Below are 13802 nucleotides of genomic sequence, written 5' to 3' on the forward strand. Positions count from 1 at the left end.
ATTAGAAGGTGTTGCCCTGTTGCAGTAGGTGTGTCACTATGGGTGTGAGCTTTAAGACCCTCATCCTAGCTGCCTGAAAGTCAGTATTCTTCTAGAAGCCCTCAGTTGAAGATATAGAACTCTCAGCTCTGCCTGCACCATGCCTGCCTGGATGCTGCCATGATCCTGCCTTGATGATAATAGACTGAATCTCTGAACCTGTATGCCAACCCCAATTAAATGTTGTCCTTTATAAGATTTGCACTGGTCATGGTGTCTGTTCACAGCAGTAAAACCCTAACTAGGACACCAGGCAAAGGCTAGCTTTGAACTTTTTACCTCAAGCTCCTAACATTTAGGATTGTCAACATGCCTGTTGATGGTGTAAATCTTGGATGGATTGATATGTTTGAATCTAGAGCCTGGAAACTAGAAAGAGAATTTACTCTTTGAGCCTCAAGATAATGGCCTGAAAACACCTGTAAGGATTTCAGCCACACAGTGCTAATAATGAGAACTAAATGAGATTATAGAAATAACATATCATATAGAATGCCTTTTAGGGAGTCTGGAATAGATACCATATATTCACCCTCATCTTAAACATCCTGTCTATTTATTGGGGTATGTTCATATTTTTCAAGGAATCTCAAGAGCTGGGAGACAGGGAGGGGAGAGAACAGGAACAGCTTCCTTGGGAACAGCCAAACACAGAGCGTGCCTGTAGACCTTGACTGTTCGGGACCTTTTGTTTTTCCTTATTCCTAGGAAGAAGTCTCTTGTCTTTTCACATCTTAGGACTTATCTGAGCCTCTCTTGAAAGAAAACTCACTAGGTATAAGTATATGTGCATTCTGCGAAGCTTTTCCAAATAATTCCCCATCTGGTAACTTTCTGGTCTTAAGAAGCTGCCGTTGGTTTCTGAGAATATTAGTCTTTGTAAACATCTGCTCCATCTGTGTTGAACTGGGTTGGGAAGAGTTCAAAGGTGTTGAAAGAGGGATGACTGGGACACCTGCTCTTACTAGCTCATTTCTTGATTCTAGGCTTCTTCAAGAGTTTCGTTCTGTGTCCTGGCTACCCAAGGAGCCAGATAAGTCCTATGAGCTGGTGGACCTGCAGAAGGCAATAGCCAAAGAGAACCACAAGGCTCTTCGAATGCTCTGTCACTTTCTGAATCTCTGTACATCCATTCTTCAACTGGTAAGAGGCTCCCTGTTATTGTGAGACTTTTCTCCAACCCCAGGCTCTCCAGAATTTCATTTTTCTCTTGGTTAAGTTACTTCTGGGACCCCTGCTGTTGGATTAGACAAAATTTTCTCCTTAGCAACAATAGTTTCTATTCTGCAATAGATGGATCAATAACAAGTGAGCACTCTTAACTTTCCCTAAAGGTTGTTCCTGGCCTAAGACCAGGATGGAAAAAGTGTGTTAACAGTGTCTGTTTTGTCCAGTGTTTGTGCTAACATGAAGAAATTAGAACATTAAGGAAATTAAGAACTGGAATCCTAACCTTTGATGCTTCTGGGATTATCTTTGAGCCTATGGCAAGCCTCAATGGCTAGTAGACACACACAATGACCAAATCTTCCCTAATTGACTACTTTGTATCTGAGGTCCACATCCTTGTCTAATAGTCTGGGCTGTCTTGTCTGGTTCTTGCCTCTTGTCTGTGATCTATGATATATTTTTGTTTGATATTTAAGCCAGGTGCCTTATGGCAGTATTTGGAGATGGAACACTTGGAAGGTAATAGGGCCAGGAAGGTTCTGCCTCTGCCTCCCTCGCCTTCTTAGCCCTTCCACTTTTCCCCTTAACATAGTTTTCCTCTCATCTGGAGGATGTGGAAGGAAGCCTGTTCTCAGGCTCCACAACTGTGAGAAAATAAATTTCTGTTCTCTATAAATTACCTAATTCCAAGTAATCTATTAAAGCAGAACAAATGAACTAAGACCACCCACTGTGACTGCCTTCTAAAGTGGAAGATAGTCCTGTGGTCTGTGCCTTTCATCAGAGGGACCCAAGGCTCTTTTCAGATAGTTAAGCTATGGGATATACACTTTTAGTTTGCCAAAGAAGTGTTTGGTGTACATGGGAAAAAAAAATACCTCTACATGTCTGGAGTCAGAGTGCTGTGTTCACTGGTGTGTGTTGTAATGTTTTTCCCCTCTTACAATGTTCTTATACATTGTAAATGTAAATTCTATATCAATTATAAGATAACAGAAGTTTGCAGTTTACTTTTTAAGCATTTTAATTGTGTCTTTTGGTAAACAGAAAGTTTTTTTTTTTTTAAGTTTGGACTTTCTTTTTTCCCATTAATTTATTTATTCACTTTACATCCCAATATCAGACACCCCCCCTCCTAGTCCCCTGCCTACACAGATCCTACCCTCATTCCCCCTCCATAAATGGAAAATTTTAATTTCATTTTTATCTTTCAGTTTATTATTTATATTTATATATGGTTTTTATTTTTATGTGTATGGGTATTTTCCTTACATATGTGTCTGGGCATGACATTTGTGCTGGTGCCAAGAGAGGCCAGAAGTGAACATAGGATTCTCTGGAACTGGAGTTACAATTGATTGTGAGCTATCATGTAGGTACTGAGAATTGAACCTGGCTGTGGAAGAGCAGCCATCTCTTGTCTGCTGAGCCTTCTCTCCAGCCCCAGGTTTTACTTTCTTCATATTTTTTTTTCAGTGCTATCAAGTCTTTTGGGTTCTGGTTTAAAATATCTCCACTTACTTTAGAGATATTCTCATGTTTTTCTATAGTACTTTTACTACTTCATCTTTAGATTTAGGTTTATAATCTGTTTGAAGTTTTTGTATATGAGGTGAGGAAGGAGTCAAAATTAATTTTATTCTCCATTAAGACTCTTCTTTCTCCATTTAATACTATTGACCTTCCTTTAGGTGTATTTGTACAGGTGTGTGCATTTGCATGTTTACATGTAGATGTGTGTATAGGCCAGAGGGTGATGTCAGGTATGATCTTCAATCACACTTCACCTTCCCTGTTTTTTTAGACATAGTTGTGTCTTATCAGTTGTGTAGACTTGCTGACCAGTGAGAACCCTGGAATCCACCTAACCCCAGCTCCAGCTGTAGAGTCAGAGTCCAACTCCTTAACCTGGATGCTGGGATGTGAACTTAGGTCTCCATGTTTGTGAGACAGGCGCTGTACATCCATTTCCCCATTATTTCTCACACTGTTTATCTGTAAGTGTCTGTCTCTAAAATCTGTAGCATTCATTAACCTACCCATGTCTTTTTCAGGAGCACACTGATTTCATTATTACAGCTTTCTGATGAGACTTTATATCTGGTATTGCAAATCCTATCCCTTTTCTGCTCTTATCTGCAGATAGCCCTGGCTGGTTTGCTTCTTTGAATTTCCATATTAAGTTTGAAATTAGATGTTTTTTTTTTCTACAAAATAACCTGCTTACCTATTGCACTTTTTCTTTTCTTTTCTTTTCTTTTCTTTTCTTTTCTTTTCTTTTCTTTTCTCTTTTCTTCTCTTCTCTTCTCTTCTCTTCTCTCTCTCTCTCTCTCTCTCTCTCTCTCTCTCTCTCTCTCTCTCTCTTAAATTTTAAAACAGGGTCTCTCTATGTAGTTCTGACTGTCTTGGAACTCAATATGTGGACTAGAATGTCCCTAACCCCCAACAATCCTCTTGCCTCTGCCTCCTAAACCCTGTCATTAAGCGTGCACATCCCCACACCCAGCTTCATGCCTTTATTACTGCTCTCAACAGCTGTAATAGTTCCTAATGTTTCTTTCTTTTTTTTAAATTCATTTATTTTTATTTTAAGAAAAGACAAGATGTAGACTAGGAGAAAAAAAATCTTAGTAAAACATGTGCTCACTGAAGGACATATCCAAAACACACAAAGAGCTAGTTCCTAATGTTTCTAACCTCTTTCCAGGATCATGGATCTTTTTGTGTTTCGAATTTGTTACTTTCTCTTACCCAAGATTCTGTGCATTAGATTCTTGAACATTTTTCACTAGGCCATTGTTTTCTAATTATTGCTCCACTACCACTCACTGTGGGTAAAAGATATCTGCTTGAAATGAAAAGAAATAATTTACAATATGAGGCAGATTTCTATTATTTCAAGCTAGAAAAGTGTTTTGTATATTTTTTCCTTCATAGTCCTGAACATTGAACCCAGACACTTATATGTGCTAAGGCAAGTGTTCTAAAGAAACTATGAAAATTATAAATTACAAAATATCAGTGCATGTTTCCACATTGAATTTTAAACTTTAATACCAAAACCACAGTTTTAAAAACTAAAAGACAAGCATTACTGCATAGAGTCACTTCGTCTGCTGCTGCATGGAACAGAATGAAACCTTGCCCTGCCGTGGTCACCTTCCGGAGGCAGGGATGGGAGATGTGAGCTCAGGCATCCTGCAGCTGGGCACCAAACTATTCAAACCAAGATGTTTATTGGTGCTGAATAAATGCACTTATTTAATGGGCATTCCACTGCCCATTAAAACACAGCGTCATGAAGAGTTAAAGTAGTTTTGAGACATTAAAGAAAACAGTTCTTTTTTTTGTGGCTCTCACTAAGAGTTTTTAAAATTAGGAATAGATGTTGAATTATGTTTAACAGGTTTAAAAGAATTATAACCTCCAAGTTATTGTGACTAGTACTGGTATTTTAAAACTGTATACTGATTACGTTTTTCAGTAGTAATTATTATTGTCATTTGTATGGTTTTATGCTGATTAGCAACCAGGGGGCCCTTTCAATGGAAGGCATTATATTTGTCCTCAAAACATATTCAAACAATGGAACTACTGTATACCAAATATTATATCAAACACAGGGAAACCCCCTGAAAGGTCTGATGGAGACTCCCTCCTTAGGGATCTTGCAAGAGAGTGGGTAGGTTTTACAGTTTTAGAAAATGAAAATGTAATGATGATGTACTGCCTGTGGGTGGTGACCCCCAGAGGGGCTGCATAGCAGAAAGCCTGCATATCAGATATTTACATTATGATTTATAACAGTAGAAAAATTACAATTGTGAAGTCACAATGGCACCACAACATAGGAACTGCACCAAAGGTTAACAGCAATACGAAGGTTAAGAACCACTGTATCAGACCATGAAGGGCTACGAAGTGTGAAATAGTAGGCCTTGAGGGTATCAGTAAAGCAAAGAAGATGACACTTCCCCAGTTTTGAGGATGGGTTTGCTTAGGGCTCTTTATTCTCAGAACACTGACACCTGGATTCCTACAGAACAGAAATAGAATGCGCAGCCACTAGTCAGCTCTAATCATAGGCTCAGTAGAGCATGGCAAGGAACAGAGAGTCAAGGGCCATCATTTCTGTGTGGCCAAATATCGCTTTCCTGTATCTCTCTTAGGTTCCCCAACAGGCCAAATGCAGAGACTTGAAAACTCTCAGTCTCTGTCAGTTAAAAACCTTCCTAGACTGAGAAGAACCCATAAAGAGACTCCTCACACCAACTTCCCTTCAGTTGAAAGTCTATGTCAGTTCCCATAAAGCTTGTAATACAATATAAGGTGATATTATATTTCTCAGCAGGCTCCATTAATCCAGACCTAATGGTTAGAGTCTAAATCCTGCAATCATTGCTGGCTTTGTCCATGCAAAGCTTATCTACTCTTTGCCTTGTGATACTCTTTATGACCTATTTTCAACTTTTTCTAATTGGGTTATATTCTAGGGTTTGTTTGTCTTGAGGCATAGTCTCATAACTCAGGCTGACCCTTAGCTCCTGATTTTCTTGCCTATATATTACAAATGTTGGTATTACAGGTATGTACCACCAAGGTCAGCTGCCTTATCCTGTGGTCTTTCCATTGATAGGCCTGGCCTGTCACATTAACACATGTGTCCTCTAAATATAAATCCTCTTACATATCTTCTCAAGTCATTTAAAAGTGTATGGAGTCAATCTCTACTAACAAGGAGCCTTGCACGTGCATGTCTGCATTCTAGACACCAAGGCCTCATTGTTTGCAGTAAGTAGCTGCTTCACTTCCCATCCCTGTCTTCAGTGTGTTTCTCCTTTCTACTCTGAAAGATTCATGAAGACACATATCAAATGCAACAGGGCCTGCAGGAGAGAGTGCAAAACTGGAACAGGATCAGGAAAGGCCAAGGCTCCATATACCTTCAGAGGACGCTGTGCAGACATCTGGAGAAGAAGCTGAAGCAGGCCGAAACATGGTTGTTGAAGCTGGGAAAGTTTGCCCGCCTGATTGACTACATGATTTGTCAGAACCTTGTATCCATCTTAGAAGATGAAATATCTTCTTTTATAGCCAATACTCTGCAAGTGAGGTGGTGGGTGGGGTGGGAAGGCAATCAGAAACCAGACCATATGGGGGTGGGGTGTGCACTTTCATCTGACCCTACAACCACTCCTGATTTTTCTTTTATAGGCCCCAAGGCAAAACCCCTTTCTCTTATCACAGCTGGTCTTTGATGACAATGGTCAGTTGTCACCTATGCCCCGTGTTGAATCTATAATCCAGGGTCTCATTAAGAGCCTGCAGTCTATCAAGACCTCTGCCTTAAAGGTTTCTGACTTGGGCAGAGGGTGGGCTCTTGGAATTCCTAGTCCTGTCCTCTATGAAATCTGAAGTTCTCAGCCTGATTAGAATCCTATTATTTCTCTATTTTTGTTCCTTCTCTGTCTCCTGATGTGAAGGTACTGCAGTCTACAGATCTGAGGACCTCCAGAGATCTCCTGTATTCTGAAGGTATTTAAAGGGGCTAAGATGGGACAGGAAGTCTGAATGGAGGGGAGGGGCACATGTAGACTGCAAATGGCATAAGAAGTAGACAAGAGAGTCAGCCAGTACAGGTCAAACCTTGGATGTAATAGGGCAGCTCTAAGCTGGGTAATGTTCATGCCTATTGGGAAGTAGGAGAGTCTAGAGGGAGTTGTGCTCACTAATCCATGTGCTTATTTACATGTGCTTGCTAATTCATGTGTGTGATGGGTGTGTGGGTGTGTGTGGATACATGGTCTGTTCCCTGATTCACATCCCATCCCAGGTTTTCTCCATTTTCACGTGCACTTTCTTTTCTGTTGAGTTTCATTGCTTTCCTAATGTGTGCTTGTCTGATGAGCTCTGCTTGCTCAGCTTCTGCTTTAGCTCCTGTGGCTGTGCGATTTATGATAAGGAAGATCGAGATTTGAGTTATTAATCCTCAATTAAAAAATACCCTTTAATTAAAAATAGTTTGTGCATTGGTGTTTTGCAAAGGTGCTGCATCTCTTGAAGCTGGAGTTGTGAGCCATGTAGATGCAGGGGAATGACCCTGGTCAGCTGGAAGAGCAGCCAGTGCTCTTAACCACTGAGCCATCTCTCCAGCCCAAAATCTCAACTTTGTCAACCATCCAAAAGAAAATACATATTGATATCACTTTGTGTGTGTGTGTGTGTGTGTGTGTGTGTTTCAAGATAAGGTAACAACCCTGGCCCTCCTGGAACTTAATTTATAGTCCAGGCTGGCCTTGAACTCATAGAGATCCACCTGCCTCTACCTCCTGAGTGCTGGGATTAAAGGCATATGCCAACATGCCTGGCAACATCACCTTTCTTCAGGGTAGTAATGCTGTCATAAAAAAATCATTAAAAGCATTAGATAAGTTTTAATTTTCTAGCCAACTGGTATATCTTAACGAAGAAGAATGAGAAATGACGTTAGTTTTATGGGATCATTCACAAGAAGGAAAAGGTTCTGGAAAAGGAGTCTGTATTTTGTGTAGATAAATATGTATAGATCACATTTGTTGGAGACATATTTTCAGAAAGCAAGTTTAGATTAAGTGGCAAAAAGTATTTGTGTTTTACATAGTCATAGATGCTGGTATCTTGAGGCTATGATTGGCTTGGCCCACTCAGTGGTACTTTGGGACTTGTGCCTTTACCCTAGTTATTAAAAATATTACCTATTTGAGTTCCTAATTGCTTTGTCATTTTCACGTGAGTAGTTGTAGAGATTTAAAATTAGTTTTTATTACTGGCATCTTAGAATCAGTCCTGGTGTTAACATTGTTATTGTTTCTATGTGGAACAAGCTATAAGGTATTATTAAGCCAGAAAAGGCTGAAAGGTTATTACAGAAGTGTTTCCTATCCTTACTGTCTGGCCCAGGAGTTTCCAGGTCCTTGGCATGCTATTGAAAGAATTGAGAGATCACACACAAATAGCAAAGCAGCAAGACGTTTTATTAAAAGAGACAGTACAGGACCCACTGCAAGGAAGCAACAGGCCACTTGGGCTAGAGTGCCAAGAGCTTGCAGCTTCCTTTTGTGGGCTCTATGAAGAGGAAGAAGATCTAGTTGCTAAGTGGTATGGTGTGATTGATTTTGTTTGAATCAACAGGCTTGGGTTATGCAAACCTAACTTTGTCGTGCCTGTCTTTTCCTATGATGAATCTGATTTTAATCATAAGCATGCCCAATTATGCATAGGCATAAATAGTAAATAGAGGATTTACCCTAAAAGTTTGCTCTGAACATATTACTGTGCCTGGACTCAAAACTGGTTCTCACTGAATTGGAATCCTGCCTCTGGTTCCTAGAAATATTCTGCAACATATCTGAATAGAAACTAACCACAAAAGGGGAGTTACCAAGAAGTTGCTAAGGGAAATAACTTATTCCATTGTTTGAAGTGGAGTCTACCCTTCAACTACATTTCGATGCAGGTGGGGATCCCAGGTTGTTAGCAATGGAATGTTTTCATGGTGTAAGCCAAGCAGAGTCCATATTTCTAAGCTATCCTCTGCAAAGGCAGTGAAAGACAACAATGACATGGCTTGGGTGAATTTGGTCAAATGATGGTGGATGTAGGGAGAATTAGCTGGATTCTGGGTATAGTTGAATGTAGACTTCATGTGTCAGTGTGGTGGTTTGAAGGAGAATGGCTCCCATGCTTCAATACTTGCTCTCTGTTGGTGGAACTACTTGGATAGTAATGGGAGGTGTAGTGTAGCTTTTATTTTATGTTCCTCTTTTCTGCTACTGTCTCCTAACAATATCTTCTCTGGCTCATTCTTGGCTCAACTGTCACCAACTGTCTTCTCTAACCCTGCTCTCTGACCCTATTCTCTATCAGCTGGAACCTCCCCTCTTCTGCCAGCTGTATCCTATTATTCTCTGACCCTAATCCTATTCCTGTGTCTCAGCTTCTGCAGGCTTTTCTTAGATCCCAGAATTCTAGGAGGCATCTCTGAAGGGCACATGGTCCTTTGAAGGGCTAGGCACACAAAATAAATCACACCTCAGTGAAGCCTGTGGAGAAAGTGCTATGAAGACAGGCTTTGAAGCTTCAGAAGTCTCCCACCCTTCCTAGTGTGCTCTCTGTCTCCTGCTTGTAGTTTTGAGATGTGAGCTATCAACTGTTCCTGCTGGCATGCCTTTTTACCCAAAATGCTGACACTGGCAATTAACCAGTTCCTAAAATGTTACTGGGAGAAGCCAGGCCCAAGGATAATTTCTTGGCATAGTCAATCAACATGCATCTGTTTCTCTCTTTCTCTGTTCTGTAGAGGGCAGACTACTAAAGTGCACTTCCCAGGCTCCTTACAGCTAGATAGCCTATGTGATGTAGGTTTTGACAATTAGATCCATCTGAGCTGTCAAATCAGAATTAAGTTGGAGAAAAGGAGGGGAGGTTCCAGCGTCATAGAACAGTGTTAGAGAAGAGAGTTGGTGACAGTTGATCCAGGAGAAGCTGAGTCAGAGAAGATATTGTTAGGAGATGTGCCAGTTAGCCAGATTCTAGATATATTCAGCCTATAGTACTTTTGCTTTTCTCATCTCTTAGTTACTTTGAAACTCACTTAATAAGTTGTAATAATTTCCTTTACTGCTTACAGTAGGCAAATTCTATTATCAGCATGTGAGTTCTGGCTGATCTGTTCCATCTATATTTGCTGTACTGTGTTAATTAATGTTGATGATGTATGGATAGACTCATCCAGAAGCAGGGAATAGGAGCATAGTGTGCAGTGACTGTGTGCAGTCATGATAGAGAGAAGGTTTGTGTAGGGCTTTAGAGAGTGCTCATGGACTATTATATCATGTGTTCCACTAGACAACAAAGACCAGGACTCAAATGCAGAATTCCTGATGCCCAAGTTTCATGGAAAGGCCAGCGATGCTGTTCGCCTCTTCTGTGGCCCTAACGTAGGATACGTGTGGCCTTGGAAGTCTCATGCAATTACTGATGTCCTGGAAGTCCGTGGGCACAAGCTACGGGGTCAGTTTCTGAACCCCAATTATGATCATGTGCAGGAGGACTTGGACAAGAATGCTGGAATCCAACAGGCACTGGCTGTACAACAGGCACTCTTGGAGGTGAGAGCAGAGGTTGGAGGAATTGGCTGCTGGCTGCCAGCTCCCATTACAGCTGCTGACTTCTGCTTTACACATCGTATTTGTCCATAGGACATGAGGCAGGAGGTGCAGGAATTCTGCAATAAACACAAGTGGGTAGAAGGCATCTATGAGTTCCTGAAAGCCTGGAGCTCTCAGAAGCTAGAGGACCTGAGAGGCTCTCCTATTAACAATTATATAAATCTGGTAATCCAACTGAAAAAGTGGCAGGAACGTGTCTCCAATATGTCTGTCGAATTACTGACAAAAGGCAAGTTGTTGTTCCTGAGTGGCCATGATGTTCAAGAAGAGTTGGGTAAGTGCTTCTTGTCTTCCCTATGTCTTCCCTCCATACATCCATGCACATGGGTTACCATGGGGCTAGAATATCCTCTAGGAATCTTTGCTTCAGGTCCCTCTTTGTACCTTTGGGGCCTTCCAAAGATCTAGCCCCTAGCCTCTTCTTTTTACCACTAAAAAGTATGACTTTTTGGCTTTCCTGGATTTCACTTTGGAATTCCTTGTATTCATTAGGAATTATGTTCCAGTTAATGAAAACATTTCTATTCTTGTAAAGAAAGGTCAAACTAAATATGGCTAAGAAGCTTAGCTTGAGCTTGGATTTCTTCATAGAGAGTCTTGGGAATCTAAGATGCCCCTTTATTGAGTGTAATGCTGCTAAAATTTCTACCACCATCTGCATGTGTGAGAAGTTCCTCTTTGTTCTTGCCTCACACTGTCGTCCTACCTCTGTTGGCTGTGGCAAAAGAGCACACTCTTCCCAGTTAATGAGGACTCTTCTCATTGACAGCAGCCACGCTGGGCCAGCTCAGTCTATTTTGAATATTTGGTCAGTTCAGAATTCTTAACACTACTGTTTTTTTTTTTTTTTGGTTTTTTGGTTTTTTTGAGACAGGGTTTCTCTCACTTTGTAGACCAGGCTGGCCTATGAACTCAGAAATCTGCCTGTACTCCCTCCTAAGTGCTGGGATTAAAGGTGTGCGCCATCATGCCCAGCAACACCACTGATTTTTATTCTCAAGTATTCTCTGCTCCATTTTGCTTCCATAGGAACCCTGGCACCAGGGCAGCCCACCACATTGTACAATATCTACACAGAGTATAACAATCTCTTGCCTAGTCCTAGCCCTCTTGACACTGATGATTCTGGTGCTGCTGTATTACAGATGGTGTAGCTGGGGTGTGCTCTGTGCAGATTTTCCCTTTTCTGTTTAAATGTGTGTGTGTGTGTGTGTGTGTGTGTGTGTGTAGTGCAGTGCACAGTGTGTAGGCTACAGGGTGCGTAGGGTATGCAAGTACCAACAGAGGCTAGAAGAGGGCATTGCTCACACCATTGCCCCTTCACATCACTTACAACACTGCTGCACTCCCACATGGTCCTCCTGGTACCACAGCAGCAGCCTTCAGTGGCCTGGTGGCCATCCCCACCAAGGGGGATGCTCTGTTCAGCACAGGTGCTCTTCAAAAGTTCCTTCTTGGTAGGTTTCATCAGATTCATCTCTTGGTGCCTGGTTCTCTTGTATACTCTTTCCAAGTCTCTGAAAGTGCCATTCACAGTGGATCTCAATTTTTTGCCCTCCAAACTCACTATTCTACCTATCAGTTGCATAGATGCTAATAGGGGGTAGGTGGGTTTACTTTTCTATATAACATTATATAGTATATATAATAAAAAGAATTACAAATTCTAGCTAGCCCATATAAAAGACACATGATTCAGGTGTTTTATTTATGAGCTGTAAGCCTAGACTGGGGAGGTTTGGAGCTATTTTAACTTATATCCCAGTCATATGTCCCATATGTTACTTGCTGTTTCGCCTGGCTATGTGTTATGGTCCATTTCCTCTTATGGTGGCTTCCTCTTCTGTTAGTGTCCTTTCTTCTCCCTCTCCTCTCTCTACTTGCACCCCCCAGCCAGGTAACTGAAAGCCTACCTACCTCTATCCAACTGTCTAACCATAGGCTTAGCCTTTTATTGATGTGGTGTGTGTGTGTGTTTGTGTGTATATGTGTGTATGTGTGTGTGTTAGCAGAACATTGATCCCACTGGACCTGGGTGCAGTTTCTGTGTTGGAAATAAGGGATCCTAAGGTAACTTGGGGAGCAAGGTTACATAACATCATTTGATGTATGTAAGGTGCTCCTTATCTGGGGACAACCAGATCTTGGGAGCCAGTATTTAGCATTTGAATATATAGCAACACCAGTCCAACCCACTACAGTATATTAAAATTGTAATATTATATATGATATATGTGTATACCACAGACTGTATGTACACGTGTCTAACTCTATATTATGTTTGTAACCTGACCTATAATGGAGCAAAGCAAAGCTCTCTAAACCTGAGTCACTATTCTACATTGCATAAAGTGGACCAAGTACAGCTAACTTCTCTGAGCCTTTATGTGCTTCTTCATAAAATAGGTATAAGCAACAGTACTTACTCAAAGGAAGCCTATGAGGGTTGTGCAAATTAATGCATGTGAAGTACTTGAAATAATATCTGTGACATATAATCAGTACTCAGTACTGGGTTTGTGATATATAATATCTTTACATTGCATTTTGATGTCCCATGTCTATTTTAACACAACTAAACTTGAAAAGTTCTTACACCATTGTAGCATGTCAGAGTTTAATTGTTTTCTTTTTAGTAGTATTTAAAATAATGATAACTTATATAACTAGTGAGATCTTCAGAGTCAATGAATTATATCATATGGATATTATTTCTGCCTTCTTTGTAAAAGAAAAATATACTTGGGGCTGGGAAGGTGGCTTAGTGATGAAGTGTGTGTACTGCTATTCCAGAGGACCTGAGTTTGGTTCCCAGTATCCTAAGTATATACCCAGGAAATCAGATTTAACTGGCTTCCTCTGGCACCTGCGATTCCTTGTACATACCCCAACCAAGCAACCAAGCAACCAAGCAACCAACCAACACACACACACACACACACACACACACCACTAATACAACTAAAATTAATAAAAATAAAAAATTGGAATTACATTTATATATTTGTTTTGTGTGTGTACTCACGTCATGTTGCATGTATGCACAAGCATGAGTGTGTGGGTGCAAAAGTCAGAGGACATTCATGAGAATCAGTTCTCCCCTTCCACCATGTGGGTGCTGAGGATTGAACTCAGGTTGTCAGGCTTGCTAGCAAGTACCTTTGCCCATCTGAGACATCACTACAGCCCCCTTATTCCTGCTTCCTGTGACAATGACTTTGTTCTTATTATTAATGGCCGATTATCTTCTAACCCTATGTCCATCCCAATGGCTTTTCTTAAATCTGCAAAAGCAAAAGATAGGCTAGGCTTGGTGGAAGATGAGAGTAAGGCCATGTATTCAAAAAGCCCAAACCAAACCAAACCAGTCCAAAAGAAACAGAA

General features: G+C 40.8%; 1 protein-coding gene across 3 annotated transcripts in view; it reads left to right on the plus strand.

Annotated features, from left to right (window-relative positions):
* The window catches only part of Dnhd1 (dynein heavy chain domain 1), a 69639-nt gene that overhangs the window by 16656 nt on the left and 39181 nt on the right, over nt 1-13802 (plus strand). For all 3 annotated transcript variants that reach the window (XM_021167320.2, XM_021167323.1, XM_021167324.2), the window contains exons 7-12: nt 1026-1182; nt 6063-6317; nt 6424-6561; nt 6693-6744; nt 10096-10358; nt 10449-10692. In XM_021167320.2, the coding sequence (XP_021022979.1) occupies nt 1026-1182; nt 6063-6317; nt 6424-6561; nt 6693-6744; nt 10096-10358; nt 10449-10692 (1109 nt within the window). The remainder of the gene's footprint in view (nt 1-1025; nt 1183-6062; nt 6318-6423; nt 6562-6692; nt 6745-10095; nt 10359-10448; nt 10693-13802) is intronic.

This window comes from Mus caroli, chromosome 7, assembly GCF_900094665.2.
Source record: "Mus caroli chromosome 7, CAROLI_EIJ_v1.1, whole genome shotgun sequence".
NCBI classification, from domain to species: domain Eukaryota; kingdom Metazoa; phylum Chordata; class Mammalia; order Rodentia; family Muridae; genus Mus; species Mus caroli.